The sequence below is a fragment of the Tiliqua scincoides genome, chromosome 3 (assembly GCF_035046505.1).
Source record: "Tiliqua scincoides isolate rTilSci1 chromosome 3, rTilSci1.hap2, whole genome shotgun sequence".
In the NCBI taxonomy this organism is placed as follows: Eukaryota; Metazoa; Chordata; class Lepidosauria; order Squamata; family Scincidae; genus Tiliqua; species Tiliqua scincoides.
The window spans coordinates 214,703,849-214,730,878 of NC_089823.1; the positions used below are offsets into that span (position 1 = coordinate 214,703,849).

The 27,030-nt window shown below is 40.1% G+C and overlaps 3 protein-coding genes and 1 pseudogene across 3 annotated transcripts in view; 2 read left to right on the forward strand and 2 right to left on the reverse strand.

Moving 5' to 3' along the window:
- The window catches only part of MED12L (mediator complex subunit 12L), a 208,277-nt gene that overhangs the window by 107,943 nt on the left and 73,304 nt on the right, over positions 1-27,030 (forward strand). The window lies entirely within an intron of this gene.
- Positions 5,682-5,801, forward strand: LOC136646455 (5S ribosomal RNA; annotated as a pseudogene).
- P2RY13 (purinergic receptor P2Y13) lies at positions 7,981-11,615 on the reverse strand. The gene is made up of 2 exons (XM_066622578.1): positions 11,576-11,615; positions 7,981-9,298 (listed from the first exon to the last, which is right to left on the reverse strand). Exon 2 carries the CDS (start codon positions 9,281-9,283, stop codon positions 8,279-8,281), a length of 1,005 nt encoding a protein of 334 aa, XP_066478675.1. The 5' UTR covers positions 9,284-9,298; positions 11,576-11,615; the 3' UTR covers positions 7,981-8,278.
- Positions 17,717-18,718, reverse strand: P2RY12 (purinergic receptor P2Y12). The gene has a single exon (XM_066622579.1). It carries the CDS (start codon positions 18,716-18,718, stop codon positions 17,717-17,719), a length of 1,002 nt encoding a protein of 333 aa, XP_066478676.1.

Sequence of the window (27,030 nt, forward strand, 5' to 3'; positions counted from 1 at the left end):
ATAGATTTTTGGACTGGGGACAACTGATGTACCCAGTCCCTCCTCTCCCCCATGCCTGGCTGAATGAAACACTTCTTGATTTGTTAAACTGAAGTTGCTGGTCCAACAAATGATAATTTTTAGACCATGATTATTATATCAGATTTGGGCCATTAGGATGGAAGGGAAAACATCTAGTCCTTAAAGCCAAGTAGCAGCCATAATGGGGGCTAAGAGTTTATCAGTGATTCTAACACCCCTTCATGTTCTCTTAACTTCTGCACACCCAAAATCCTCATTGGACTTACTCTAAGCTTACGCCTCTTCGTTCATTCTTAGTAGATATAGCTGTTGGATTCTAGTTTGGGCATGGAGATTATAACCGTCAATCTCACTCACAAGAGACAGTAAACTTTTGACTTCTTAATTACTTTTAACTTTCAAAAAGAGAGAGTATAGAATAGAGTGCAAAATGGAAAGATTTTTTGTTTCAATATTTCAACTGTTTTGTTCAAAATATAATTTGGTAACTGATCAGCTATGACTGTTCCCTGTTCAGCAGACCCTTCTGTGAAGTTCAGCTCCCTTCTGTGTGAAAGCAATGTCTGCCATTTGAGAATTGCCCCAGACACCATTTTATCCTTGATAGAAGTATCGGGACATTTGATGAGCAGTTAGCCTATGATATTTCTAAATATCTCCTGGCTTGGTTTTTGAATGGTATCATAATATTCTGCTATTTTTATACAGTGTCTATTCAGTTAATGTGGCAAGTAATTTAGTTTAAAAAAATCTCAAACATGAATAGCAAAGACAGAAAAACTTCTCTATCCAAACTGCACTCTTATAATTAGAACTTTTCTTTTCTCCTATCTTCTTTCTGTTGTTCTGCAAATTTATGATGAGCAGGATGAACAAATTTCTGGAGGAAAAGTCCATCATGGGTTACCAGCCATGATGGGTATGTGCAATCTCCTGATTTTAGAGCTGGTCTACCTTGGCATGACAGACTACCTCGGCATGCTCCGAGCTGGACTACCTTGGCATGCTCTCTGAAGCATTTGGTGGGCCACTGTGACATACAGGAAGCTGGACTAGATGGGCCTATGGCCTGATCCAGCAGGGCTCTTCTTATGTTCTTATGATTTGTGGATTGAAAGTTTGCTCTACTGTATTGCTAACTGTACTGAAAAGTAACAAAATTAGAATGTAAAGACAGCACAAATCTTTCCTCCTCTCATCATTTGGAGGATCAGTAGAGATCTTGGTCCTCTTCCTGGGGTAAATTGATTCAACAGAAAGTGCATTGCCTTTCTCTCTGGACCAGTGCATTTGTGACCTGAGTAACATGTTCATAGAACAGTACATTCTGAAATACCAGGGCTTCTTCTGTGCCTTGACAATTGGAGCAGCCCAGACAGTACTGCATGCTACTACATGTATAGAAGAACTGTATGACTGATGAGTTAACTCTCCCAAGAGTTCCTTTAGGGTAGGGAGTGGAAAGAAGGCACCTGTGGTTAGGGAATGGAGATTTGTGTGTGTGTGTGTGTGTGTGTGAGTGAGAGAGAGAGAGAGAGAGAGAAACAACAGGATGAAAGGAGACTGAAAGAGAGGACAACAAAAAGACACATAGTGGAAAAGCTATTGGGTAGTTCACAACAGGTAATAGTACCTTTTGTTGTTGTCCCTGTCCCTGCCCCCTAATAGTTAGAGAGAAGGATGTGACTTTTCATCTAATCCCAAATCCCCCCCACCATAAACAACCACATAGTTCACTCCTTACAACTGGTAAATATGCATAGTTTTCCTCCCATGTCTTTAGAAGAACAAAAGCAAGACTCTTAACCCATGAAGTTCAATTTCATGATCAGCAATATAATGTAAAAAAATTACAAATGAAACCACTGCTGTAGTGATTTTGTTTCTTCCTTTGAATTAGTAAAAAATGCAAGGCTGAGAGCATGTAATTTGAATCCAAAGCCAGAAAGCTCTCTTGATTTTGTGATGTGATATAAAGTATTTTTGATTTTAACATTAAGCAAAATGTGTGTGCTTCTATGGTAACGAGTAACTTTTATAGTAAGTAGCTAGTTTAATTTGAACAAACCTTAAAATTAAAGAAAAACCTCTATAAAAGTTCTACTACTTCACATCTCCCTAAGTTTAGGAAGATGCTGAGTCATAAGTTAAAGTTGAAAAATTTTAAATGTTTTTTATTTTTACTAAGTTCACTGAACATTTAAGCAGTTATTCAAAGAAGGATTTTCAGCAGGTTCATAGAAGTTGCCTACTAAATATAAATGGCTTAGTAGATACATTAATGGTGTCTCAGATGAGGTGCCTTAATAGCCTTGTTTGTGGTCATTTTCAGAGATTCTTAACTTGGCATGTACTAGTATGATTTTGGAATTACTTCTGTATTAGACAAGAGAATTTCAGTCCAATATTACTTTTGCTAAGCAGCACATGTCGGATCAAACAGCAACTTTTCAAGACAATTTTTAAAATTTATAGCTTTATAATTTCATAATAGACTTTATTTTTGTCATGCAGCATCTGAGTTGAACCTACGAGTTTTTCACATATTGTATAGAAAAAAATCTTTATGCTTTCGGAAAGAAGAAAACACAATAAATCTAGACTTGAGTTATTAACGGATTAAAGACCAGTTTGTACATGAAAATATCTGACTAAAATAAGAGTTATATCCTGATTTTAAGTTATTGAAAATAAGGTATCATAAAAAAACAATAATAAGCGTGCATATTACACTGTTTTTGAGAGAATTAAAACATTACCTGTCATCCATGTTGCTCTTCATTTGTTTTCTCACTTGTGGCAGTATCTCTAGGATTCATGATATCCAAAAAGAAAATACAAAAGATTCTTGTTTTCACTAAAAGAAGAACAAATGCATGTCCTGATAATGAAGTATGCCGAAGTCCTGAGTGAGGTGATTTTGAAAAGGGGGGGGGGGAATGAGACCCTTAACATTTGCTGGCTCCTGAGCTATTCGGTGCTCCTGCTCTGAATTGTCCCAGCCAGACAGAACTTGAGTGACTGGCTTTCTCACTACCTGAAGATGACTCATTTGCTAGTTTAGGTGAGATTTAGAAATGTAGGGCTCACTTCCCAAGTATAGAATAAAATTAAAGAAACAGACTGTGATTCAGTAGTGACAACATTTAAGAGCACTGGGAAACATGTTTAAATCTGGGATTGTGTTTGGAGAGAAAGTGTGCAAGAAATGGCATTTAAAATTTTGCCCCATGAAGTTCAGAATACGAGACTGGAGGAAGAACTGTAGGCTAAGAAAATGAACTTAGGTTGTACTGTAGGAGGAAAACATAATTAAGGTACTTTTTAGTATCTTAAAGACTAGTTCTGACTCAGACTTCACACATGTACACAAAATGGAAATCCAGCCATCATAATTTCACAAATGATTGTAGAAATCCTAACATGTCTTGTGGAGTTGTTTAATCAGATCTGTTCTAAAGAAGCAAAACTGGGTTCTGTATCCATGATTCTTGATGGTGTTATAAAATCATTCACATAATGTCCCTATAATACCTTTTGCTTTTTTTTTTTTTTTAATCTCTTCTACCATTGTAGTGTAGAAATAAGGCACAAATACCAGGTTTCAAATAAAATTTTAAAAGTTATGGTTGTTTAAGCTGCATTCTGAGGCAGCTGGATGACTTTGGACCTTAAGTTGAACTAGGGTTGGCCAACCATAAGGCCTGTTGAACCGTTTGACTGAGGCAGTGGTGTGGGGCAGATGACGAGCTGGATAGGGGTGCTCTGTTTCCACACCCACCTGCCCAGCACCTCACCTAGTGGTGCCTTTCTAGCAACTCCATTGTCCTCTCATTTGAGCGTGCAAGAGGAACCTTCTTCATTCACTCTCCTGTTCTGCCACCATTTCTTGTATAGTGGCTGATGGAGAGAATGCTGAGAGCTGAGAGGTTCAACTCTACATTCTCCCCACTGAGCTGCAAATGGTGGTATAGCTGGATGTTGGAGAAGCAGGTAAGCTTACCCCCCTTAACTCTTGTGTACTCTGTGTGTGTGTGTGTGTGTGTGTGCGTGTGTGAGGACAGACTGCTGTACAAGCAGCTGGTCGGTGTGCACTATCCTAGCATGCACCACTGATAGTTTGTGCTGGTGAATGCATGCAAAAAGTAACTGGGATTATCTATTAAGATAATTTTAAGCCATAGCTCCTACATTTTCATTTGTGTTGAGATGGTCAGACATAGGAAAGTTGCATTTAGACTCAATTGGAATGTCTGTGCATCTAGCTCAATGTTGTCTGAGCTGACTCACAGTGACTGCCCATGGTTTCAGGCAGGACTCTTGTTCAGTCCAACCCAGAGATGCCAGGGGATCAACTTGCAAGCTTGTGCTTTACCACTAAACTATGGCCCCTCTTTTAAAATGAGTTTTAGATCATGTCATTGATATTCAGTAAAAACATAGGAGAATAATATCTTCGGCAGTACAGTATACCATTCTGATCTTCTCATAGTACTTATAAGATACATTTCTTTGTACGCATGCTGGGCCAGCCATAGCAGTTACTTTAATAGGGTTATGCCAATTATAGTAGTATAAAAGCAGTTAAAATTGAGTTCCGCGTTGCTTTTAATCTGAGCACCCTGTCTGCCAACTCACAAGCTGAAGCTTGTCGAGCTTAGCCATTGTATAATGAGAAACACCATGAGGTAGCTTACATGGTATGAACAAGAAAAATGAGTGAGAGAAGGTAAAACCCTGTAAAACAATCTATGGCTTTATTTAAGTTGGCTGCTTGTTGTATTTTTTGTGAAGGTAAGGGAGGAAGAGAGGTGCCATGTCAGATTTTGGGAGTGGCAAGGGAAAGAGAAGAGTCTGCAGTAGGGTTAGGGGGCAACAGTAAGTCTTAAAGGCTAGCTCTTGATATATTAATGATTACATTCCATACAGTGATGTATATTGTGCATTTTGTTGTGGTTTTCTTTCTTATACCTCATAATTACTATAACAATAACTGGTAAATTAAGTAACTGGTCAGTTAGGCAAAGGGGTTTGGCCATTTGACATGCATATCAAGGTGCATAGCCCATTTCACCATTTATAACAAATAGCTAGTATGTAGTCCCATTTAACTGGTGGGACATACGGGTGCTCTTAAGAAGAAAAATCACATAACCTGAAATGTGCTTGTGCATGCACACTACTTAGAGCAGTGGCTTGGAACATGTCCATGTAGAAAGATTCTAATTCATCTTATCCCTGATGTGTCAGTTTTCTCTGTGGTGGGATTTTTTTTTTTTTTACTGTATGAATATTGAGTTGTGAATACTCACCTACATCTTGAATTTTTACTGTCCAGAAACAGGTTTATCACCTTGATGAGAATGAGACTTTAAACAGAAGGGTTTGTTTTACTTGGAGTTTTACCACTTGCATGATTTGTAGTTGTGTAACATTTATGATGGTCTTAAATAGGGATGCAGTGGAATAAGCTATACTTATTTTAATAGGCATACCTTCCTAATCTGTGATTAGCAAAATCTGTGTTGTTTTTTGTTTTGACTACTGAATGCATGGATTTTTCTGATGCAACTTTTTTTTCTATCCCACACTGCACTGCAACTTCACTGGCTGCCTGACTCTGACTAGTGATGAGCAAATATTCCCTGACTCACCTCACTTTCAACTCACTTTGTTACCCTGCACATGCCTGATCTTGTCTGATCTCAGAAGCTAAGCAGGGTCAGGCCTGGTTAGTACTTGGATGGGAGACCGCCTGGGAATACCGGGTGCTGTAGGCTTATACCATAGTCTTTCGAGACTGAAGGTTGCCAACCATTTTTTTTAATTAGTTTTTCTCCTTGAGTGCACTTGAAAAACATCTTTTTTTTTAAAGCTTGCAAGAAAAGATTTCAAAAACTGAGTAGATTAAACAGCCCTGCCCACAACCCCCACCCCCTTTTGTCTTTCCATTTTTCCAAGGTTTTCTGATAGTAGAGCAGACGCCTTGCCTGCAGTGAGTTCCCTTTTTGCCTGTTCCTCCCTTCTTCTGTGCCTACAATGCTGCAACAGCAGTATCTTAGGCAGAAAAAGTCCTGGAGGACTAATTTCCTAGGGTTCCTTCTACCTAAAACACTGTTGTTGTCAGTGGCCCTTGCCACTGTGGCGCTTGGTGGCACACATCCAGGGGTGCAGCCCCCTATCTGGAAGTACTGCCCCTGTCCACTGACTCCCTCTCCCACAATCATTCTGAGCACCAGAAGACAGACTAGATGAAACTTACTTCCCTGGAATGAAATATTTTTTAAAAATGCAAAAACAATTGGATCATCCCCTGCAATTAATTGGCAATAGGTTTAGGTTACAAAGGGAATACTTCAGAGGACATAACCTCTTGAATTTATTTCCACATTATATATGCAGCCTAATGTATATGCATTCTGCTTTATGGTAGAAGAGAAGGCAAATCTCTGCCTTAATTCACAATCTATGATCAGAGGGAGACCACAGAAGAGGAGAAAGGGAAAGATGTTGTGAAAAAGGATCAAAATAATGAATATTTCATGTAGATAGAGTTAGTTGCGATAAGACAGAAGGACTAAAGAGTAGTACCAAAGTGTTCACAGAAATGGTAGGTTTTGAAGATGGGTTTGAAGGAAGTGGGGAGAAGCATCCCTCAAGTGCTTAGGAAGGGAATTCCTAGCTTAAGGTCATGCAGAGCTCATTTGAGGGAGCAGGGGATCCTTGGGAGACCAAGCCAGACAGGATTGTGCTGGGATATGAGAACAGAAAGGTAAGGGGGGATGAGGCCATGGAGAGCTTTGAAGGTAAGGACCAGAAGCTTGTGTTTGATCTGGGAATCGGTGTAGAGCAGGGGTGGGTAAACTTTGACTTTAGGGATCCTGGACCTTTAATAATTGTTTGCCCACTCCTGGCGTAGAGCAATGATTACCAAAGTCCAACTCGGACTATGGGGCTGTGGTAAGTCTTTGTGGGGACAAGGGATGGCAGCGACATGACCCCCAGGATCATGCCACTGCCAGGGACAGATGGGGGGGTTTACTTTCTATTGCAAAACCAGAAGTGCATTCTTAGTGCTATTTTTTAGTCATTTTGGGGCTTGCGGAACCCTGCGGAGGCATCCGTGGGGTTCCTTGTACCGCCCCCAAAGGCCAGTGCTGATTTAGGTAAGCAGCCCCCCTTCTGTCTCCGGCAGCGGCACAATCTTTGCATCTCTGCCATCCCTTGCCCCACCCCTTGGGCCAGAACTGAGTGCTTCCCTGACTGGTGGGTCATGATCCGCCAGTTTGGGAACCACTGGGGTAGAGACTTAAGGAGGTGTGTGATGTAATTATAGTCACACTTGAGAGTTGTATAAAATTTTGGTAGGAGAATGCTGAATAAAGGTGAAGAGATGAGGCAAGAGTATGAAAGTCCTGAGAGAGAGAGAGAGAGAGAGAGAGAGAGAGAGATGACCAAATGCCCTAGTTCATGAACTAGTGCTTCACTAAAGTAATTGGAATGCTAAAGATGGGAGGAACCTGACCTACATATTTTTGTATACATTTTTTTAGGCTGCGCACATGCCGCTGTGTGTGAAGCTCTGCCCTTGAGCTCTCACCAAACAGTTGATTAAATATTCAGTGCTTGGTCATTACTCTTCTGTTGGAAGAAGATGAGGGAAAAGTCTGGATTCAATTCTTTCACTTGCCTGAACAGGTGAACAGTGCTATCACATCTGGCCATACTAACCATCTGTGGAAAAAGTACAGATAACATCAAAAAACTATTAGGGATATGTATTTTTTCCCATATAAGTAACAGTGGCAGAGATGAATTTCAAATAATACATTCATAGATAGATAATAAGTAATGACTGGGTATTTATAGAATGAGGAATAAAATAGATTACACTGAGCTACATCTGTTGATAATATAATAAGATTGTTCAGTAGAGTCTTTTAAACAGAAGTTGTTGAAAAACATGGTTATGCCATAATTGAAATATGTAGTCTAGACAGAAATTACTGTTCTTGCATTTCTCATGTTTGCTTGTTAGGAAACCTTATGTCATCTTCACAGAAGAGAATAACCAGTTTAAATGAAAGGAAAAAATAAGTGACCAGGTCAATTATGTCACTCCCTTGCACTGTTGCATTTTAACAATTCAGAATGGAGTTGGATCAAACAAAAGCTTCTTGAAACAAATGTATGCTTTAATTTGACAACACAGTATTGCAAATTTTCAGAGTAAGAGAAAGCCATCAATCAAAAATATCTATGTAGATACTCCCGTATCCAGTGCAACAGTCATGTTTTCTTGCGTTGTAGTTCTTTGTAATTTTGCACAGAAAGCTTTTTCTACAAATTTCCTGCACAGAAATATGTATATCAAAGGATCCATGCATATATTGGCAGTTGCCAGCCAAAGAGTGCTTTCTTTAGTAATAAATAATTGGTTCTGTATGCTGCAGTCCATATTCTTGCCAGTTTGGCTGAGCGTATATGGTACCCGGGCAAAGTGGAAAGGGGCAAAGCAGATGAAAAAAACAGCTACAATGATAAATACCTTACCCTTTGCTCTTTGTTTAATTTTACACTCTGTTGTCTGAGTTTTTACGTATGAGCTATAGATCTTCTTAGCAATAATGACATAAAACATGAGAATTAAGATTAGCACAGTCCAGAAGACGAGCTGGCATATGTAGTTGACAGCCTCATGCCATTTCAGACCCAGGTGGTTTTTCAATGAAGCACATTTCCTTACAGAGAGAGGTGTGACTTTGTGGTTTGTCAAAATAATGTTTGGCAAGGAGAGACAAAAGAACAACAACCAGACTGACCCTGAAATAATTTTTGCTGAGGTGACATTTTGCAACCAAAACTTCCCAAACGGCCACATGATCTTAAGAAACCTGTCTAAAGAAATAAGTCCGAGCAGCACTATGCTGATGTACATAGTCTCATAAAATATTACAGCTGAAAAACGGCAAACGAAAGCTTTAAGTTGCCACAGTCCCAGTTCTGAATCGGTTAGAATCTTAAAGGGCAGCATAAGTGTCATTAAGAAATCGGAAAGCAAGATGTTCTTAAGATACACGATGAAGCTTGATGTGGTTGGAATCCGGAAGAAAACCAGTGCAGCCAAACAGTTCAGTAGGAGACCAGCAAGGAAAAGAATGCTGTACAAGAGTGGAAATACCACGTGGGCTATTCTGGTGTCTCGATGACATTGTCCAGCGAAGGATGTTGGCCCATTGGATATGTTGATACTTCCATTCATGGTTTGGAAGAGGTACTGAGGAAGAAATATTTACAGAATGTAAGAAAAGAAGATTGCTTTTATATAAACATGGCGAAAGCAAGAAAATATTTTTTACTGGATGCAAAAATTTCAGTCTTCTTCAGGCTTACATTTTCAGAACAAAACAACTCATATTATGAAACCCATTTCCATGTCAGATGCAAAGCCCACCCCATTCCTAGGTAAACATTAGCCCAGCTATGAGCTAATGTTTACCTAGCAAATGAGTGGCTTTTGCATCTGATGTAGAAATGGGTGCTCCTCTTTCAACATGTTTTGTGGTCTGGTGCAAAGGGGAATGTGCTCACTCAAACAGAGCTATATGAGCTGTGTCTGCAAGGGGAGCACATGCTTTTGCCAATGGGGTATGAGTGGGTTCCCCCTTTCTGCAAGACTTCAGGAATGTGGGACTAAGGTGCATAAGTCATGCATGCCCCTTTTCATTGTTTCTGTGGTGTTGAAAGTCTGCCTTTGCAAGTGGCAAGAGGTTTAAGCAGGCGTTGTCTTAATTAAACTATAAATAGACCTCACTGAAAGTGGAACAAACGAAAAAGAGCTCAAAAATGACATCTTTTGCTAGAGGAAAAACTACTACTAGCCCTGCTTATTGGACAAAGAGGCACCTTTTAAAGTGATGTCCTTTTTTATTTAGCAGAGTCAGAGCAACTGTCCCTCTTTATCCTAGCATGGCATATTTTCCAGTGGCTATTCCTGGTGCCTCTTTCTTTTCTTTCTTTTTTTTCAGATTTTGAACCATTTGGGACAGGGAAACATTTATTGATTTATTTTATTATGTAAACTGCTTTTCTAGAAAAGTGGTTTATAAATACATTCTTAACAATAATAATTTGGAGTAGTGAAGCAGCTGTTTAAACCTTTCCCTGTCTACCACTCCCTACACATTACTTTTGGATCCTGTGAGAGTGAGTTTACGTGCCTTTGCTCTATCTTATATGTGCTATTTGTATTGCTTTGATGTTTTATTGTATTTTATTGCAATTTTATCATATATATAAATGATAAATTTATTTATTTACTTACAAATTTATACCCCACTTTATCTCCCTAAAGGGCATTCAAAGCAGCATTCAAATATTATATCATTATATACCTTGGGTGTCCCATTGTGAGGTGGGGTATACGTTATTTAAATAAATCCTCCCTACCAAAGTGACTTTCATCTAACAGAGTTTTGGTAGGGTTTTGTGACCCATATTTGTATATAACTGTTATTTCTAATCTTAGAGCAGCCATTTTCAACCACTGTGCTGTGGCACACTGGTGTGCTGCAAATGGTCTGCAGGTATGCTGTGGGAGTTTCGGAGAGGGTCATTTATTAGTAGAGTCATTGGGGAATGTGAACCCCCCTCACCAACATCATGGTGTGCCTTGTCAATTGTCAAAAAACTGATGGTGTGCCTTGACAATTTTAGTACCTTGTTGGTGTGCCATGAGACAAAAAAAGGTTGAAAACCACTGTCTTAGAGGATTCAAGTTGCACGGGGATTCCCTGGGCAACAACAAATCTGTGAACCATGGGTTGGATGCAAAGATTCCCTTCTTTTGGAAGAAGAAAAGCTTTGGATTCAACCCACTGACTCTTTAAATGTCAGATATTCTGAATCAGTGCACCTGGTCCCTATATGCCATGTAGGGATTGTTTTGCACTCTGTGATGATCTCTCCTAGTTAAAACAATAAACCTTAAAACAGCATAGATTACACAGTCTTGCATTACATTATTCTATTGAGTTTCAAAAGTGTCATGGAGTGAGATGTGGGAAAGCTGCTTTTCAGGGGGGAAAAAGGCAAATGGTCTATTACATGCTTGAGACTAACTGCTCTCGTCTCTTGATTTGTGATTTAGCAGTTCAGTGCTGTTTAGCAGCCCACATCTAAACAGTGATGGGTTTCTTGAAACCTTAAAAAATGCACTATACGTTAATGTTTTCTGCTTACAGCACAATCCTAGGCTTGCCGACTCAGAAGTAAGTTCCATAGTGTTCAGTGGAGCTTAGTCCCAGGAAAGTATGTATAGAATTGCAGCCTTAGTTGTGTTGCAGCACTGTTCAAAGTACACTAGCAAATATACCACAGCATGTTAGTTAGAGGTCATCCTTACAGAAGTAATTAAAATATCTGCAATTCTTATTTCATACACAAATGGTAAATTTCTTAGACTTTTTAAAATAATTATGCGAATTGAGCATTTCTTTGAGTAAGTTTGATAAAAAATGATCTATAAGACAAGTGTATTAATAAAATAGCTTACCTTCCAGTACCAGAATATGTGACTGCTCTTTCAGTGTTAGGCAGACTCTCAGAAGTGTACCAACGGTAAAGAAACTTGGTTTCACAAGCAAGCTTGCATCTTTTTAACCTCATCTTCCTCATTTTTCATCACCCAGGGACTTTTTGGCCACAAGTGCTAAGGAAAATACTTAAAGATCAGCTGGTGGGGCCCCACAGTACTTGATATACTTGTTTTGACATGTTGATCACGATATACTTGGATTGGGAAAAAATATGATGTAATGATACGAATCAAGAAATAGATTTTCAGTGAAGATGGGAATCAAGAAAAAATAATGTAGAAACCTGGCTGACCTCTTGGGCAGCAGTATTACAACCAGGAAAAACCAGTTGGTGCAGTATTCGTATTCAGTTTTTAAAAGGAAGTTGTAGAACATTGTGCTTACCTATGGCTTTTTGAGTGGTATTTTTTTTAAATGGAATATTTTTATATTTTAATGGTATATTTTTATAGGAAGGAACAGCTGTAGCTTCATTTAACCCATGGGTTTTGTAGGTTTTTCTCTGTAGTGATTTATTTGGTTTAATTGGTTGTTCTGTTGATTCTAGTCATATATTCACTTTTTATTGTGCTTTGGGTGTTGCTGTACAAACCACCTAGAGTAGTTTTTCTCAACATTTGTCCTCCATAGATGCTTCCAAATTGGGATAAGAGATGCAACATAACATACACTCATAAGAGGCTCTGGGCAGATGGGAGGGTTTTTTAGAGCACCTGGGAGCTCTGCTCATTGAGCCAAGACTCCTACTACTGTTTGTCGCATTACATTGCTGGCCTTGGCTGCTAGGCTGCAGCAGTCTGCAGGTTCTTGCATGTACCACCAGATACCACCTCAAGTACCACTGGTAGTACAAGTACCACTGGTTGAGAAATGCTGACCTAGAATGCAATCCTAACTAACTTTTCAGTATCGAGTTAAGGGCAATGCAGTTCTGAGGTAAGGAAACAAACATTCCCTTACCTTGAGGAGGCCTCAGTGACTGCCACCCATCTGTAGGATGCAGCACATGCCCCACTGCACAACTTTGTCAATGCTGGTAAGTTGGTTAGGATTTGTGCCCTAGAGTGTTCTGGCAGATGGATGAGATTTAGTTATGAGCATTCATAACTAAATGCTTCAAATTTCATCTTCCCCTGAGCAAAGACAGGCTCTTTAAAGTACTCAGCATGATATAGGCCTGAGCGAAACTTAATCCTATACACACTTTTCTGGGACTAAGCCCCGTTGAACATAGTAGGATTTACTTTTGAGTAAATGTGTATAAGATTACACAAGAGTAATTTGACTGAGTGGAAGTGTTCTCCCAATTAATATTTTCTCCTACTTAATATTAAGTTTGTGGTGTGGTTTGGAGTAATAAAATTTCCTCTAGAAAGGCATTATTTGTAAGACAGAGCGTGACCTATTTTTGCTTCCTCACTCACTTGAAATAATCGTTGTGGTGTTCTTGTAAGGAAGCATAGAGTACAATGGATTACACAGTAGGGAAATTACTACTATTCATTGGATAGCTTGCAAACTTCTTCAAATTCTAGTGTGAGTAATGGACTGGTCTGTTACCATAAAGCAGAAGTGAAAATGACGAAGTAGAATTAAAACGTGCTGGGTAATCTTTCATAGAAATATAATCTATGCAACATATGTAATTACAGGGCATATTTGGATTTGATAAACTATAAGTTGATATTTATATACACTTTTGCTTTTGGGTTACACAAACATTTGTTTTAAACGTTACCTTCTGCTAAGTCAGCAAGACACCTGGAAGTGCCCTGTTCATTTTCATTTCCTCTGCCCTTGTCAAACTTTATTGCAATGTACATGTAGCCTTTCATACAGGATAGTTTAGATCTCCCAGTGCATAGTTATGATGTGAATTGTGGTTACAACATGCTCCAGATTCATCCAGAATATGGGTATCTAGCCTTTGTGGATTGGAATAATTGCTTGCTCCAATTGCTTGACCTTGGAAAAGAGTATATTGAATTATCTTCTAAATCATGACCATCTCTTGTTACTGTACCTGTGCAGGAATACATAGGAAAGGGCCTGCATGTGTGTCCAAACAAACGTATTAGGGAACTTTGACCATTAGTTATGCCACGCTTAGGAGGAATTGGCAGTTTAACAAAGAAAACAAGAGAATCTGGAGGTTTCAACTCACAATGCATAGTTTATTTAAAGACTGTTTTACAATAATATATGGGGGATAAAAAATAAATGCACTGTGGAAAGCAAGACAATAGCGAAATGATAAGCGAATAATAATGCAAATGGTAGGCAATTACATGAGCAACATTTCAATAACAGCCCTCCAGAACAAGTTGTGTGCGTGTTTCAACCCACTATTTAGAGGCAGTTTGATGGGAGGGGGGATGGTTTCTATGAAGGAGGGAGACAGTACAGGTCAGAGATGATGCTGAACCAGAGGGATGCTAGCATGTTACAGTTTTTGGTGGTTAACTCGGGAGTACAAGCAAGATTTCAGGTGAAACGGGGGGGGGGGGAGAGGCCATGATGCATGCAATGAATTGAAGAGTGGAGATAAGCAGGAAGAGGACCCTAAGTCTAAGTTACCTCACTAATCATTCATAGTGAGGGGGCTTGTTGTCTGTTAGAAGGACTCAACTGTCTTAGTGTCTTGGGGAATAATAGTTGAGAAGAAGGAATGGTCTTTGTTTATATGCTCAGAAGTCTTGTGACATCAGTTAAGGAATCCCCATTCTAGAGAGCCTGGCGGTTTATTCTCCAGGCACTTGCCTATGGTGTTGGAAAAATTGAAAGAGCAAAACACTGAATTGTGTGAGGGAGAAACAGAAAGGACCACACAGTCTATGTGTAGTGAGTGGGAAATATGAAAATTAGTTTAGAAAGACCACCAGGCAAGATTTCTGATTCCAATCTGCTGAGACAAGTAAGAGCCCAGTCCTATGGGCTCTGAGTACTGGCACTGAGCTTCAGCATTGGTTGTCGTAAACATGCCACAAAGCATGTTTATGACACCCAGAGTGTAAGGAGTACTGGCCCAGTGCTCAGTGCTGAACGGATGCTGCCCAGAGCAAGGGAAAAGCTCCAGGCAGCAGTAATGTCTTTCGGGGCCGGGAGGAGGCATTCCAGGGTGGGAGGAGAACCAGGGTGGGAGGGAGATGGGACTGGCGGAGCCTATCCTCCCTTTTGGGATGAAAAGCCTGACACAGATGTTCTCAAATCTACGACACAAAATAGCTGACGCAGACTTGAGAAGCCTCATTGCAGGGTGTGAGACTTTCCCCTGGGGAAGGGGATGAAAACCTCAGCATCATCACTGAGGCTGCCAGGGTATGGCCATCTGGAGTGCTGAGTTACACTGTGCTGAGTTACATTGTTCAAATTTATTCAACTGAATTGGGCTCTGGGTCAATGACCAGGAATGTTCAAGGAAAAGGTAGGGGAGTCAGAAGGGTGTAGGGAAGAAAGAACAAGTCAAGCACATGCACTGTGTGTGATTATTGTGTGATTTCAGCTTTATTTCTGCTTTTGTGATTTTTTGAAGAGGGAAGAGGGCAGTGTCATGCTTTGTGAACAAATTAGGTTGGTCTTAGGAAGGGAAGAATGAAGCAATGGTTGCAGGGGGTTCTATTGCCAGGTAGTGAGTTTTGGGAGAGGAGAAGGGAACAGGGAGAACTGGAAACAAGGCATTGGGATTCAGAGGAGAGGAGTAATGAGGAGCCAAGAGACAATAGTTACCTTCCTGGCTTACTGTGGGTTCCATCTTTCGATCTAGAATTTGTGGTGCCGAAATGTAGCATGATGGGGTACTCATACTACAGGTTGGAAGATGGAATTCCAAATTGTGGCTCTATCTCCCAACCTATAGTTGGGCCTCTTATACAACTTTTGTTTATAGATTAATCTAGTCCTTTTTTTCTGAGACTTGTTCTGGCCTCCTGTCCTTTAAGCTGCATGCCAGGTTGGGTCTCTTTTATTGGGTTAAGGATGGGCAATAGTTTCTTCACCCTAACAAAAGGGTTTGGATGCTGTCCTTGACCATGCAAGGAAGGACGGATTTAATCAGTGGTCTGAAAGTGTGGAGGCAAGATTCAAAGTAAAAAAAAAAGTCTTGACATCAACTTAAAGTAGATAGATATTAGCTATTGGAATATTGGCTTTAGCCTTTTACTCTATTGTGGGAACAAATTGCCATGTGCCTGACTTGCAGAGGGTTTTGCAAGATCTTAAGAACTAATCAGACACCCTCGATGTAATGTGGAAGTTGCAACTGCTTTGGGAGAATTAGAATACTGGCTTCTCAGATTTTTTTCTCATAATAATAAGGGGTTTAAGTGTGTGAATAGCGGAGACACTATAACAGCTTAATCCTATTCTCTCCTCCTGCTGATGCAGTGATGCCGAAATGGGTACTGCTGCATCCTGCAAGGGAGGATGGGAAGGTAACAGAAGTCTCATCTGGGTAAGGGAATATTTGTTTCCTTACCCTGGGGTAAGCCTCTGTATCGCTTTCACCAAACCCACCCCCTCCCAGATGCAATCTGCCCTCCCCCTGCCAACTCTGCATGCTGCCTTTTTGTGACTGTTATAAAGCTGTATAAACTGGCAGAACACTCATTCCACAAGTTTATGAGCCCAGTAGGATTTGGCTGTGAGTCTAGCTCGTGCGTTTCAGGTTGGCTTGACCAAAGTTTGAGACGCATAACTAAGGTCATCCCACCACCTCAGTTGCCATACATAACCCTCTTTTTCCTTGGTGAATACCGGCCCTTGGGTGCATATTCCAAATAGAGCTAAAATTATCTACCTCATTTCATGTTTGTTATTGTGTGTTAGAAAACTCTTCTCCTCTTCCACATTTGTCAACATGTTCCTAATACATGCGGAAATCATTAGAATGTTGTCCATCTGGGTGAAGTTTTCCTTCCTTTCTGTTATCCAGACTTTTTTTCAGCCTGATTTTTTTCTGGCATGCTGCTAATCCTGTTGGCTGTGATTACCTACATTATTTTTGGGGAATACCACACCTGACATGGTGATGTCACAGACACTCATAAACAAAATCTTGTGGGTCACTGCAACCAATAGGATGATGATACTATGAACGAATGAATCTGACGACAAATGAGGGGGAAGGAGGAGAAGCAATGAGCAAAACAGCACTGAACTAATTATGCAGTGCAGTTTACCCTGTACAGATAGTAAAGGGATTACGGAATGATTATACATTGTACCTTGTTGTTCTATGACATACTGCAGAAAGACCAGAGTCTTCCCACATGAGCTGCAGCTTACATGGACACCTGCCCAGACACCTGCTGAAGCAGGCAAGTCTGGCGTATGGGTGGGGAGGGGGTGGAATAGAGCAGGGGAGGATAGCCATAAGGATGGGGAGCATTAGATCAGCACCAAGAGGAGGGTGGATCAGCGGTGTCAATGTGTGCCATATCGTATCCCCCTTCTCAAGCCTTAACTGCTGACATGGATCAACTCAGACTTGCAGTAGCGGTATCACTGGCATAGATCTGAGTTGATCCTCTGCAGCTTACACAGGGGAAAGGGGACAAATGTCCCTTTACCCTGAGGAGACCTGCATCTGCCAGAAAACCCCAGCAGGATGTAGCGTGGCCTGCTCCAGAGCTGCTGCATTGCTGCGTAGGCATTTACATTTAATTTGACTGCTAATTACAGATTTCTTGTCAACTTGATTGGAGGATAATCAAAAAATGTATTATGTATTAGAACAGGACAGTCTCAATTCTGACTCTCGCCTCTCCCATAAACTAATTAAGGTGCTCTTAGGCAAGCCTCTCCTCCTTCTTCTCCTCTTCTTCTCACCCTATCCCCAGCTGCAGTTTGGGTGGTAATACATGCTAGCATCACAGGTTGTTTGTAAGGAGTGTAGCCATGGCACTGAAAGAGAATGTAGTAGTGGTTACTGTTGAATGTGGATATCTCTTTCAGCATCTGGTTGTTAGTATTATGAAGTAGATGCAATGCAAAAAAATTCCTGAATTCAGTAGAGATAAAAGATCAGGTTTCTGTTAAAATGAATACATGCATTGCAGGCCATGCAAAACAACTTTGGCTATTTTATATGGCTCTCGTGATCACATGGGTGTTTCTTCATCAGTTGTAATTTCACTGTTCTGATTCCCTTTTGTTCGGATTACACATTTCTGCAGTGTTTTTAGGAGAGACTTTCTAAAGGAGTTGCAGAGAGCAAAATATATGAATGGATCTAGGCACGCATTCAGTGAAGTCAGCCATAAGGTGCTCTCTTTTATGTAGAACAATGTGTTCTGTGTAGAACACTTAAACACATCTCTTGTTTGGCTCAAGGTGTAAGGAATTCTGGCAAAATGGAAAGGTACAAAACAAATGAAGAACACGCCTATAATAATGAAAACTTTGATATTAACTGTCTTCTTGTTTGCTTTCCCCGTACATCTTGTTCTTTTATAGGATTTGTACAGCTCTTGTGTTATGAGCGAATAGCATATGATTATGATAGCGAAGTTTACCCAGAAGATAAACTGGCAAACATAATTAACAATTTCATGCCAGAGTAACCCAGAATCAGATTTTAAATCTGCGCATTTCTTCACGTTCTCCTGTGTTGGTTTCTTGTCTGTCAGAATCATGTTTGGAAGGGACAGAGAGAACATGAATATCCAGATAAGTACGGATAGAATCTTGGCTGCCGGTACGTTGTTTATCCTTGCTGATTTGAAGGGTCTGGCCGTTTTCAAATAGCGATCAATAGTTATAAGGCCTAAGAAGATAATACTGATGTACATGGTGAAATAAAATGTGACCTGGGTCACCTTGCAAACAAACCCTCTCAGTTCCCAAGATACCAGTTTAGCGTCGCTGAGAATTTTGAATGGGAATGTTAGAATCATGAGAATGTCAGCGATGACTGTGTTCTTGAGAAAGACGATAAAATTAGATTTGCTGGAAATCTGGAAAAAGACTCCTAGGGCCAGTCCATTCATGATGATGCCTACGAAGAAACTAAATGTGTACAGCAAGGGAAAGAGAATGTGACTGATATTGCTATCGCTGCTGCAGTTGCTGCTGTTTCCAGGAGGGCTGTACTGTGGTTCCATTGGGAACTTGTTGTTTTTTTTTGCTTCCTGTCAAAAACAAAAGCAGCAGATCAGTGGAAAGCATCAGCTGTTCTTTTAAATGAATGGTAAGTTTATTAGTAAACCTTACTTTGGAGTAGGCAACCTTTTCAGCACCACAAGCACTGAGAACAGATAGCCTGCGTGTCTAAGCGCATGTAATACATAGATTCTGTATTTCTGTGTACAAATGTGGTTGGTGCCAGCACCTTTAATATTTGTTGCTATCACAGTTTCTATACTGATCTTGGCAACTATAGTTTCACTCCTTGTAAGTAGATCCATTGACCAGGATGGCTCTTGCTTGCCCCTTTGTGCGAACCATCCTAGGTGCCTATTTATAGAGAGTAAACAATCTCTTTAATAGAGGTTGGAGGGCAGAGCTCGTCAATTACACAGGCCTACAAAATTGAGGGTCAGAAAAGTTTTTCCCAAAATTTATGGTGGTTTGATAATGAATTTGGGGTGCCGATTCAAAAAATGGCATCCGTTTTGCCCTACCACGTCTAGTTTTGGAGATATAGTATAGCCTCATTAGTGTATGGTTCAAGCAGCTTTCTCATGAGGAAGCCATGGTGTAGGCTTCCATCAAAATGGATGCCATTTTGGGGGGATGTGAGCCTCACAGTGACAGCATAGTGTGCCTTGTTGAAAGCTGCTGACAGATCTAGCAGGACTCAGAGGGATGTGGCCCCCATACAGTCTCTGCAAAGGTCATCCACCAAGGTGACCAGAACTGTCTCTGTCCCAAAGCCTGACTTGAAGTCAGACTAAAAAGGACCCAGATAATCTGCTTCATCCAGGACCCTTCAAAGCTGCAACACCATTTGTATGTTATAATCTACATTGTAAGAACACTACACTTCTAAATTAACCTTTTGTTCCTTCTGTGAGTTCTAGTAAAAAATGCTACATTTTAAGAATACGCTGAATTGCTGATGCTGACCAGTTAGTGAAAAATACTACATTTTAAGAATAAATTGCTGACGCTGTGTGTTGTTGGTGCCACCTTGTGATTGATTCGAGTAATTGGTTATGTAGTGTTTTAGTGATGACACAACTATTTCTAGAGTGGTTAATGTAATGCACAAATATAGGATAGGTCTTGATCTCTCCCTCTTTAAGATTTATCTCCTCTTTGAGTAATCTTAGTTTCCTCAGATTTTTTTGGCAGCAATTTTTGCTAGAGATTTAAACAACCATGATTTCTAGGTAAGAATGAAAATGAACACACTGTATTAAACTCATAAATTACGCAGAAAAAGGCACAAAAGAATGATTTTGAAATACAAAGCCTAAATTAGGCTGCAGGCCTAGACATACTAACCTGTTAGTAAGTTCCATTGAAATTAAAAGGACTTGCTTCTGCGCAGTGTTTCCCCTAAAAATTGGTGCTGAAGTGTGGAAGTGTAGCGGTGATTTCTCAGTGTTCAGTGATGACATCATTATGTCATCGCCAGCTTCCAGTTCAACTGAGCTCTGAGCACAGCTCAGTTGAGAGCTGCACAGCTGCTCAGCTTAGCGGGAACACTACTTTTGAGTTGACATTGCACAGGATTGTAGGGGAAATGGTATTGCGAATGAAGGTTTAATATCACAAATATATTTAGAATTGGTAAGGTGGTTACAAAACAACAATTCTTAGACATTTCTGACATTTTCACTTTGAATAAAATCAAAGTAAAGATTTAATTTTATATATATATTACAGGGATGGGAACTCATCAGGTGACTTGAGTCTGAGTCACAAAAATCAGTGTTTTTCACTGACTTCTGAAGACTCGAGTCACCTGTGCCAATGACTCTGGCATTAACTTGAGTCTGAGGCCACTTGATTCGGCACCAATTCCCCACACATGCGTGCTGGAGTTTGTCTGTGTCTGGATGTCCTTGCTTACATTTTTTGTGGTGTGAAAGACCTTGTGGAGCCCTCATTCAGATTGGGTGAGCAGCAGGGAGGTTCCAGCCAGGAGGCAGGGAAGGGTTAATGCTTTGGGGGGGGGGAGGCTTTTCCTTCAATGATAATTGGATGAAGGATGGGTGGTCTGATCTTTTTCTTTGACTGAGGCAGGGCAGAAGGTGGAGCCCAAAGGGGTTCTTGCCTTAGAATTGGCTGGAAAAGCCCATGGAGGGGGAGGAGATGGTTTGTAGCAATCACACTTTCCAACAGCATGGCTCCAGTAGTGCAGCTAGAAGGGGTGCAAAGCACTAAGTTTTGTAGGGAGCCTCACCTTGGCCTGCAAAGCACTACGTGTTACATGGGAGCCTCACTGCAGGCACGCAAGTGGCCCCTTCCCCTTCAAGAGCAGGTGAGGCAGAACTGCCCTGTCATTGTCAGTGAAAAAACACCACAGCTGCCCTGCCTCCTTACACCTGAGGAGGCTCTTCCTACACCAGCTTTCTCAGGTGTAAGCAGGTGGGGCAGCTGCGGTGTCTTCCCCCTGACAATGATGGGGCAGTTCTGCCTCACCTGCCATCCCTGCTCTGAAGGGGAGGGGGCTGTTTGCATGCCTGGGTTGAGGCTCTGTGCAACATGTGCTTTGCAAGCCGAGGTGAGGCTCCTTGCAAAACTTAGTGTTTTGCACCCCCTCTTGCTATGCTACTTGGAAGGAAGAAGCCTCATTGAATGAGACCAGCTGCAATTGCACTGCTTCTGAGTAGATCTGGTAAGCCTCACAGCTGCTGCATATGACCCTCCTCCCTCTTACCACTTCTGTCCTCACTCTCATGCAGTCCATCCCACCCTGTTTACAAATAAGATGGGGACAGCAGGGGAGTGGTTAAAGAGAAGTTTGACACACACACACACACACCCCAGCAGCAGCCCTGTTTTTCCCCACAACTGGATTTTTAAAGGGAAAAACTCAAGTCACAAAATTACTCTGGGAAACTCAAAGTGCCCCTGTTAGGACTGTTTTTCGAGTTGTCGCGGGGAGGGGGGGGCGGAAACTCATGACTTGACTCAAGTCAAGCTGCACTGGACTTACCCATCCCTGATATATTAATTTGTTAGGTATGGGATAAATTGAAACCTGATTCGTTTTTCCTGGCATGATTTAGGTTGGTGCAAATGTAACAATTTGATAACAAATCACAGCACAATTCTATATGTCTACTTAGAAGCAAGTTCCATTTTGTTCAATGGGGTTACTCCCAGGAAAGTGTGCATAGGATTGCCTTAATAGTTAAAAGTTAATCGCTAATAGAATAGTTAAGGGCGCAATCCTAACCCCTTATGTCAGTGCTTTCTATCACTGGCATAGCGGTGTCAATGGGATGTGTGCTGCATCCTGCAGTTGGGTGTCACTCACAGAGGCCTTCTCAAAGTAAGGGAATGTTTGTTACCTCAGAGCTGCATTGCCCTTATAGTGCTGGAAAGCAGTGTGTAAACCTCAGTGTGTTAAACAATCCTTTTTAGCATTTTAAATTGCTCCAAAATACTGTTTTGCTCCAAAACAAATTGTTAAATTGTTTAAATTGTTCCTAAACAATGTAAGAGTAACTTTTATGATTTGCTTACAAACACAGGGGGAGGGCATCATACATGAACTAGAGCCATAAATTAAGAGACAAACACGTATACAATATCATGACCTGTGATGTTTTGGATCCCTAAGGGCCGTGTTGGATAAAAGTCTGGAACGAGGAAGGAAATGCAAAACTTGAGAACTGCCTCTTTATAGAGTTTTGAACGATTTGTGTTCAATGCTTTGTGTCCTTGAAGATTTTAAAATAGTGATACAATATGTCATTGAAATATTACAAAAGAGCAGTCAACAGATTTTAAATGCAGGTTTATGGGACATATACTGTATAGGAATATAAAAATCTTTATTATGGGAATTAATTCAGAATGGTCAAAGTATACATGCTAACCAACATTGTATCAGCAAGGGTAGTGGTCGGTAGAAGATGTAGTTTGCAGTTAATGAATGATTAATGTGTAGAGGGTTATATTGTGCTTTCCTCTCCCATAGAGACCTCATCCATTCAGTGGAGGCAGTGTGGGGAGAGGGGGAGGAGAACCACAGTAATTCTTTGTAATATTATTGTAATCTACATTGCAATAGCGTATGTTTCTAAGCAGATCTGACTTTTGAAATTAGTGTAAAAATCCCCCAAACGTAAATTCCTCAGGGCTCTTTTAATTTTAGATTATTCTTCATAAGACTATAAAGCTCTCAGAAGTTGTCCCTTTCCAATACTTTCCAGATTTTGTAAAATAAAATTATTTGCTGGACCAGCTGACAATTCAACTGGATACCTTTCTTTGTCTAAAGAGAACCAGAGTGGTGTAGTGGTTAGTATTGGTTTGGGACTGGGAATCTGGGTTTAAATCTTTGCTTAGCCCTGAAACTCACTGGTTAACTGTGCCAGATCCTGTCTTTCCAATTAACTTAGCTTGTGGGCTTGTCGTGGAGGGTGAACCATTTCACACCCTGGTTCCTTCTAGAAAGGGTCTGATTAAATGTGAAAAATAGTAATGCTGGACAATATGGTCCTGAATTCTAGACCCCTATTAGATCTTGCATAACTATGACACAGTATTACTAGTCCTGAATCTTATCTCCCTCACTGGAGAGAGCACTGAATGTTCCATGCTTTCCTGAAAAGCAGGAATCAGAAGAGATCAAAGTGAGCTGCTAGTTCTGGCTTTGTGCCTTAATTGAATGAACTAATTGGCTTCCCTGGTGGACCATCTGCACTGATTTTCAAGTACCTTGTGTGCTTTTTGCACTCATTTAGAATTGGAAGTTTGTGAGGACCCATGGGACTTATTCCCAACTTTTGCACATCAAAAGCAGACTAGAAGCTTAAGATGAAAGTACTTTAAGAATAGTTCTGTGTGTTTTCCAAGTCCATTTAAAGAAGAAGAAAAAAAAACTTTGATATTTCAGGTCAGAGAAGCTCTTTCCATAGTAAACAGCCAGATTCCTAGTTGTGGAGATGAATAAAACTTTAGTACCCTCTCCAGGATTTATACCACAGAAAATGCCAGGTATGTGATTTTGAGTACAGGGAGTTCAGAATGCTTGCCTTTGTTTCCTTGGAGTGAATGAACAGGTTATCGGGCCCAATCCTATCCAACTTTCCAGTGCCGGAGCAGCTGTAGTGCAGCCCCAAGGCAAGAGAACAAACGTTCCCTTACCTTGTGGAGGCTTCCGTAACTACCCTTCTAATGGCACTGCTACACCAGGGTTGGAAAGTTAGATGGGATTTGGCCCTATGGCTCCTGAAGCCTAGTTTACAGAAACATAAACTGTTCTTAATTGTACTACTTCAGGCTGTAGCCAGGACAATCTCATGAACAAATGCTGCTCCAAATTTTAAAAATGAATTGCAGTATATTGCTAGTTTTGTACTTAACATTTTTTTTCATTGAGGAGCATTTTCCTCCTAGTTCAAAAGGGCTCCAGGATATATGCTGTGCGGAGCCTGGTGATGCTTAGCCAGCACCACCAATTCAGTTTCATGTTTTTGTTTTATTTTAAAAATTTATGTATCACATTCAATTTAAAAAAATTCACAAAATGGTTTTCATAGTGCCCTGAACTTAAGTTTTGCCCATTTTGTTCATCCGTTTCTTTCATTGCCCTTTTTCATTATGACATATTACAGTCACTGGATACCTTAGCTTCTTCCATGAGGAGAGAAAAAGCTGTCATTTGTCTTGTGCAGCCCCTCAAAAAGTAGGACCAGCAATGATCCTGTTTTTCCTGTGAGTGACAAATGCCTATAGTTGACTATATACTTTCTCACATCTAAGTGACTGAAGCACTCCAACGCCAGCAGCTGAAACAATTTTACCAACACCAATTACCAACAGGCAATGTTTTTACTTTGCCCCTCCTTTAACTATATATGGTAATGGACTTTATTGGTTTCTGAAAGAAAAGACCCAATCATGCCCTGCTTCAGGAAAGCATCACCACATCATTGCAGTATTTTCCAATAGAAGACAGGACCTGATATGTTAGTACTATAATATTGCGCATCCAGGAAAGATCATTAGTTACATAATATTCTAAACAGGGAGGGAAGAATGGGAAATGAACAGTTATGCTACGAACTGTTTTGCTGTAGAGGTTTCATCAAAGTTGCACTGTATAGCATGTTGAGGAGAAAAATGAGACATTTTTTGCTAGAGATATCAAAACAGATTATCTCCTTGTGATTCCATTCACAATCTTGCACACTAAATCTCTTACAGAATGTTATCAGCACACCTTTCCAGAGCAGAAAATGTGATTGTCTCTAAGCTACCTTGAAATCAAATAAAATGTATTAAAAACAGTTTCAAAAAAGACCAACATAGCTGAGATACTGGTAGTAAATTCTATGCATGTCTACTCAGAATTAAGCCCTCCTGAGTTCAGTGGATCTTACTACCAGGTATGTGTGTATAGTATTGCAATCATCCTATACACACTTATGTGGGAGTAAGTCCATTGAATACAAAGGGATTTACTTCTGAATAGACCTGTACAGAGTGCATTGTAAGCAGACTGCCTTCTGCAAAGCTTTTTGGCCTATCTGAATATCCTTAATATATTGCTGTTTAAAACAGGAATATTGATGCCTCTTTTCATAATAAATTAAAGTAAAAGTCTGATATTTCCGTTAATAAGCTTTTCTCCTGTAATTCTAGACCACTGGTGGTTGCATTTCATCCTTCAGCAAAACTTATCGTAACTAGAATGTCTGTTTAGATAATGTAGGTTAAAAAAAAGTAATAGCATTACACAATTACAAAAATGAAACATATATTAATGTTACTTCTGGCAGTCATAAGTTATTAGCTATTGTACAGGTTGGAGGTATAGGCAAAAAAAATTATCTTGTTACCTTAGTCTGCTGTGAGATACAGAGGACTTGAATTTTTCCACATTGAAGTGTTATCTTTTCTGAGAGTGAAAATGTGGTGGTCTCTGATCTGTACTCTTCTTTGTTTAGGTGTGATTGTCATAAGGTGATATTCATTTAGCAGACTCCATTTGCAAAAATCCTTGTCCGTTTTAGCAGCAGCAGCACCACCACCAAATGAGTCAAGGCAGACAAGAGGAAGTAGTGGGTTTAGTTCTTAGGATGCTCTCTGATTTTATGCAGCTGGGATAGAGTCAGTTTCAAATTCTGCGTGACAGCTCAAGTTTCTCTCTTTACTTTTCCTAAAATAAAAGAGAAGCATTTTTGATTAAGAAAAAAAGAAAAGACTTATTAGCTTACAGTGCAGAATCCTCTTATTCAGTTGTAAACCTAGAAAACCCTATGAGACTTCTCTAGAACAGCTGGAGTATATGCTTTTATAGATCTTGACATTCACCTTCTGATGCTAATTAGTTAACAAACACTTCTGCCAAAGAACATAATATAATTTAAAAGCTTTTGATGGGAACTGGGTTGTGCAACTTAACCACATTAATATCATAAATGTCTTTCTGGTCTGTAGATAATGAGTGCATACCTTTCAGAATGGATTCAGTTCCATATCTTTTATTATTTGCCTAGGCAACAGTTGCTAAGGTGGCAGTTTTTAATTAGTTTAACATATGGGGATCGTATTTGATATAATTCATCAATCCTGTGTAAATGGAATAATAGTAGTATTGATCACCACTCTGCAGAAAGCAATGCTTGAACATTTTAAAATCCTCAGGAAATTTATACTAATTGAATAATGGAAATGAAAGAATCTGAATTCATCTTCCTTCATACTGATAGATTTTTTTAAAAGATCTTAAAGGTATATTTCCTAAAAACAGAAGAAAAATCCTGTTAGATCAGACCTCAGGGTTATCTAGGCCAGCCATTTTCAATTTTTTTCAGCTCACGGCACACCGACAAGGCACTAAAATTGTCAAGGCACACCACCAGTTTTTTACTTACATTAAATCACTACATTACAATTAATTGTTAATATAATTAATACAATTATATTATTACATGACAAAGAAATTCACAAGAAACTTGGAGAAGAAAGGATATGTGATTGTGAAAAGGATGAAAAATGTTATTAAAGTGCTGTGTGCTATGTGAGAAAGTGCTGGCAAAGAGAGGTCAGATTGAGCACATAGGAGAGCTGTGGGGTGAGGGGCAATGAAGAGACAGGAGTGAAACAACTACAGGATTCAGCTGGAGTGGGGGGAAGAGAGAACTTGAAGCAAGTGATTCTGAAGCTTTGGAAGCTGCGGAGGAGTGAAGGGAGGGACAGTAAGAGAGGTGCTGACTGCAATTATGAGATTTGGGGGGCAATGTGCCTGTGGGAGGGGGTGGGGTGGGGAGAAGTGCCAATTGCC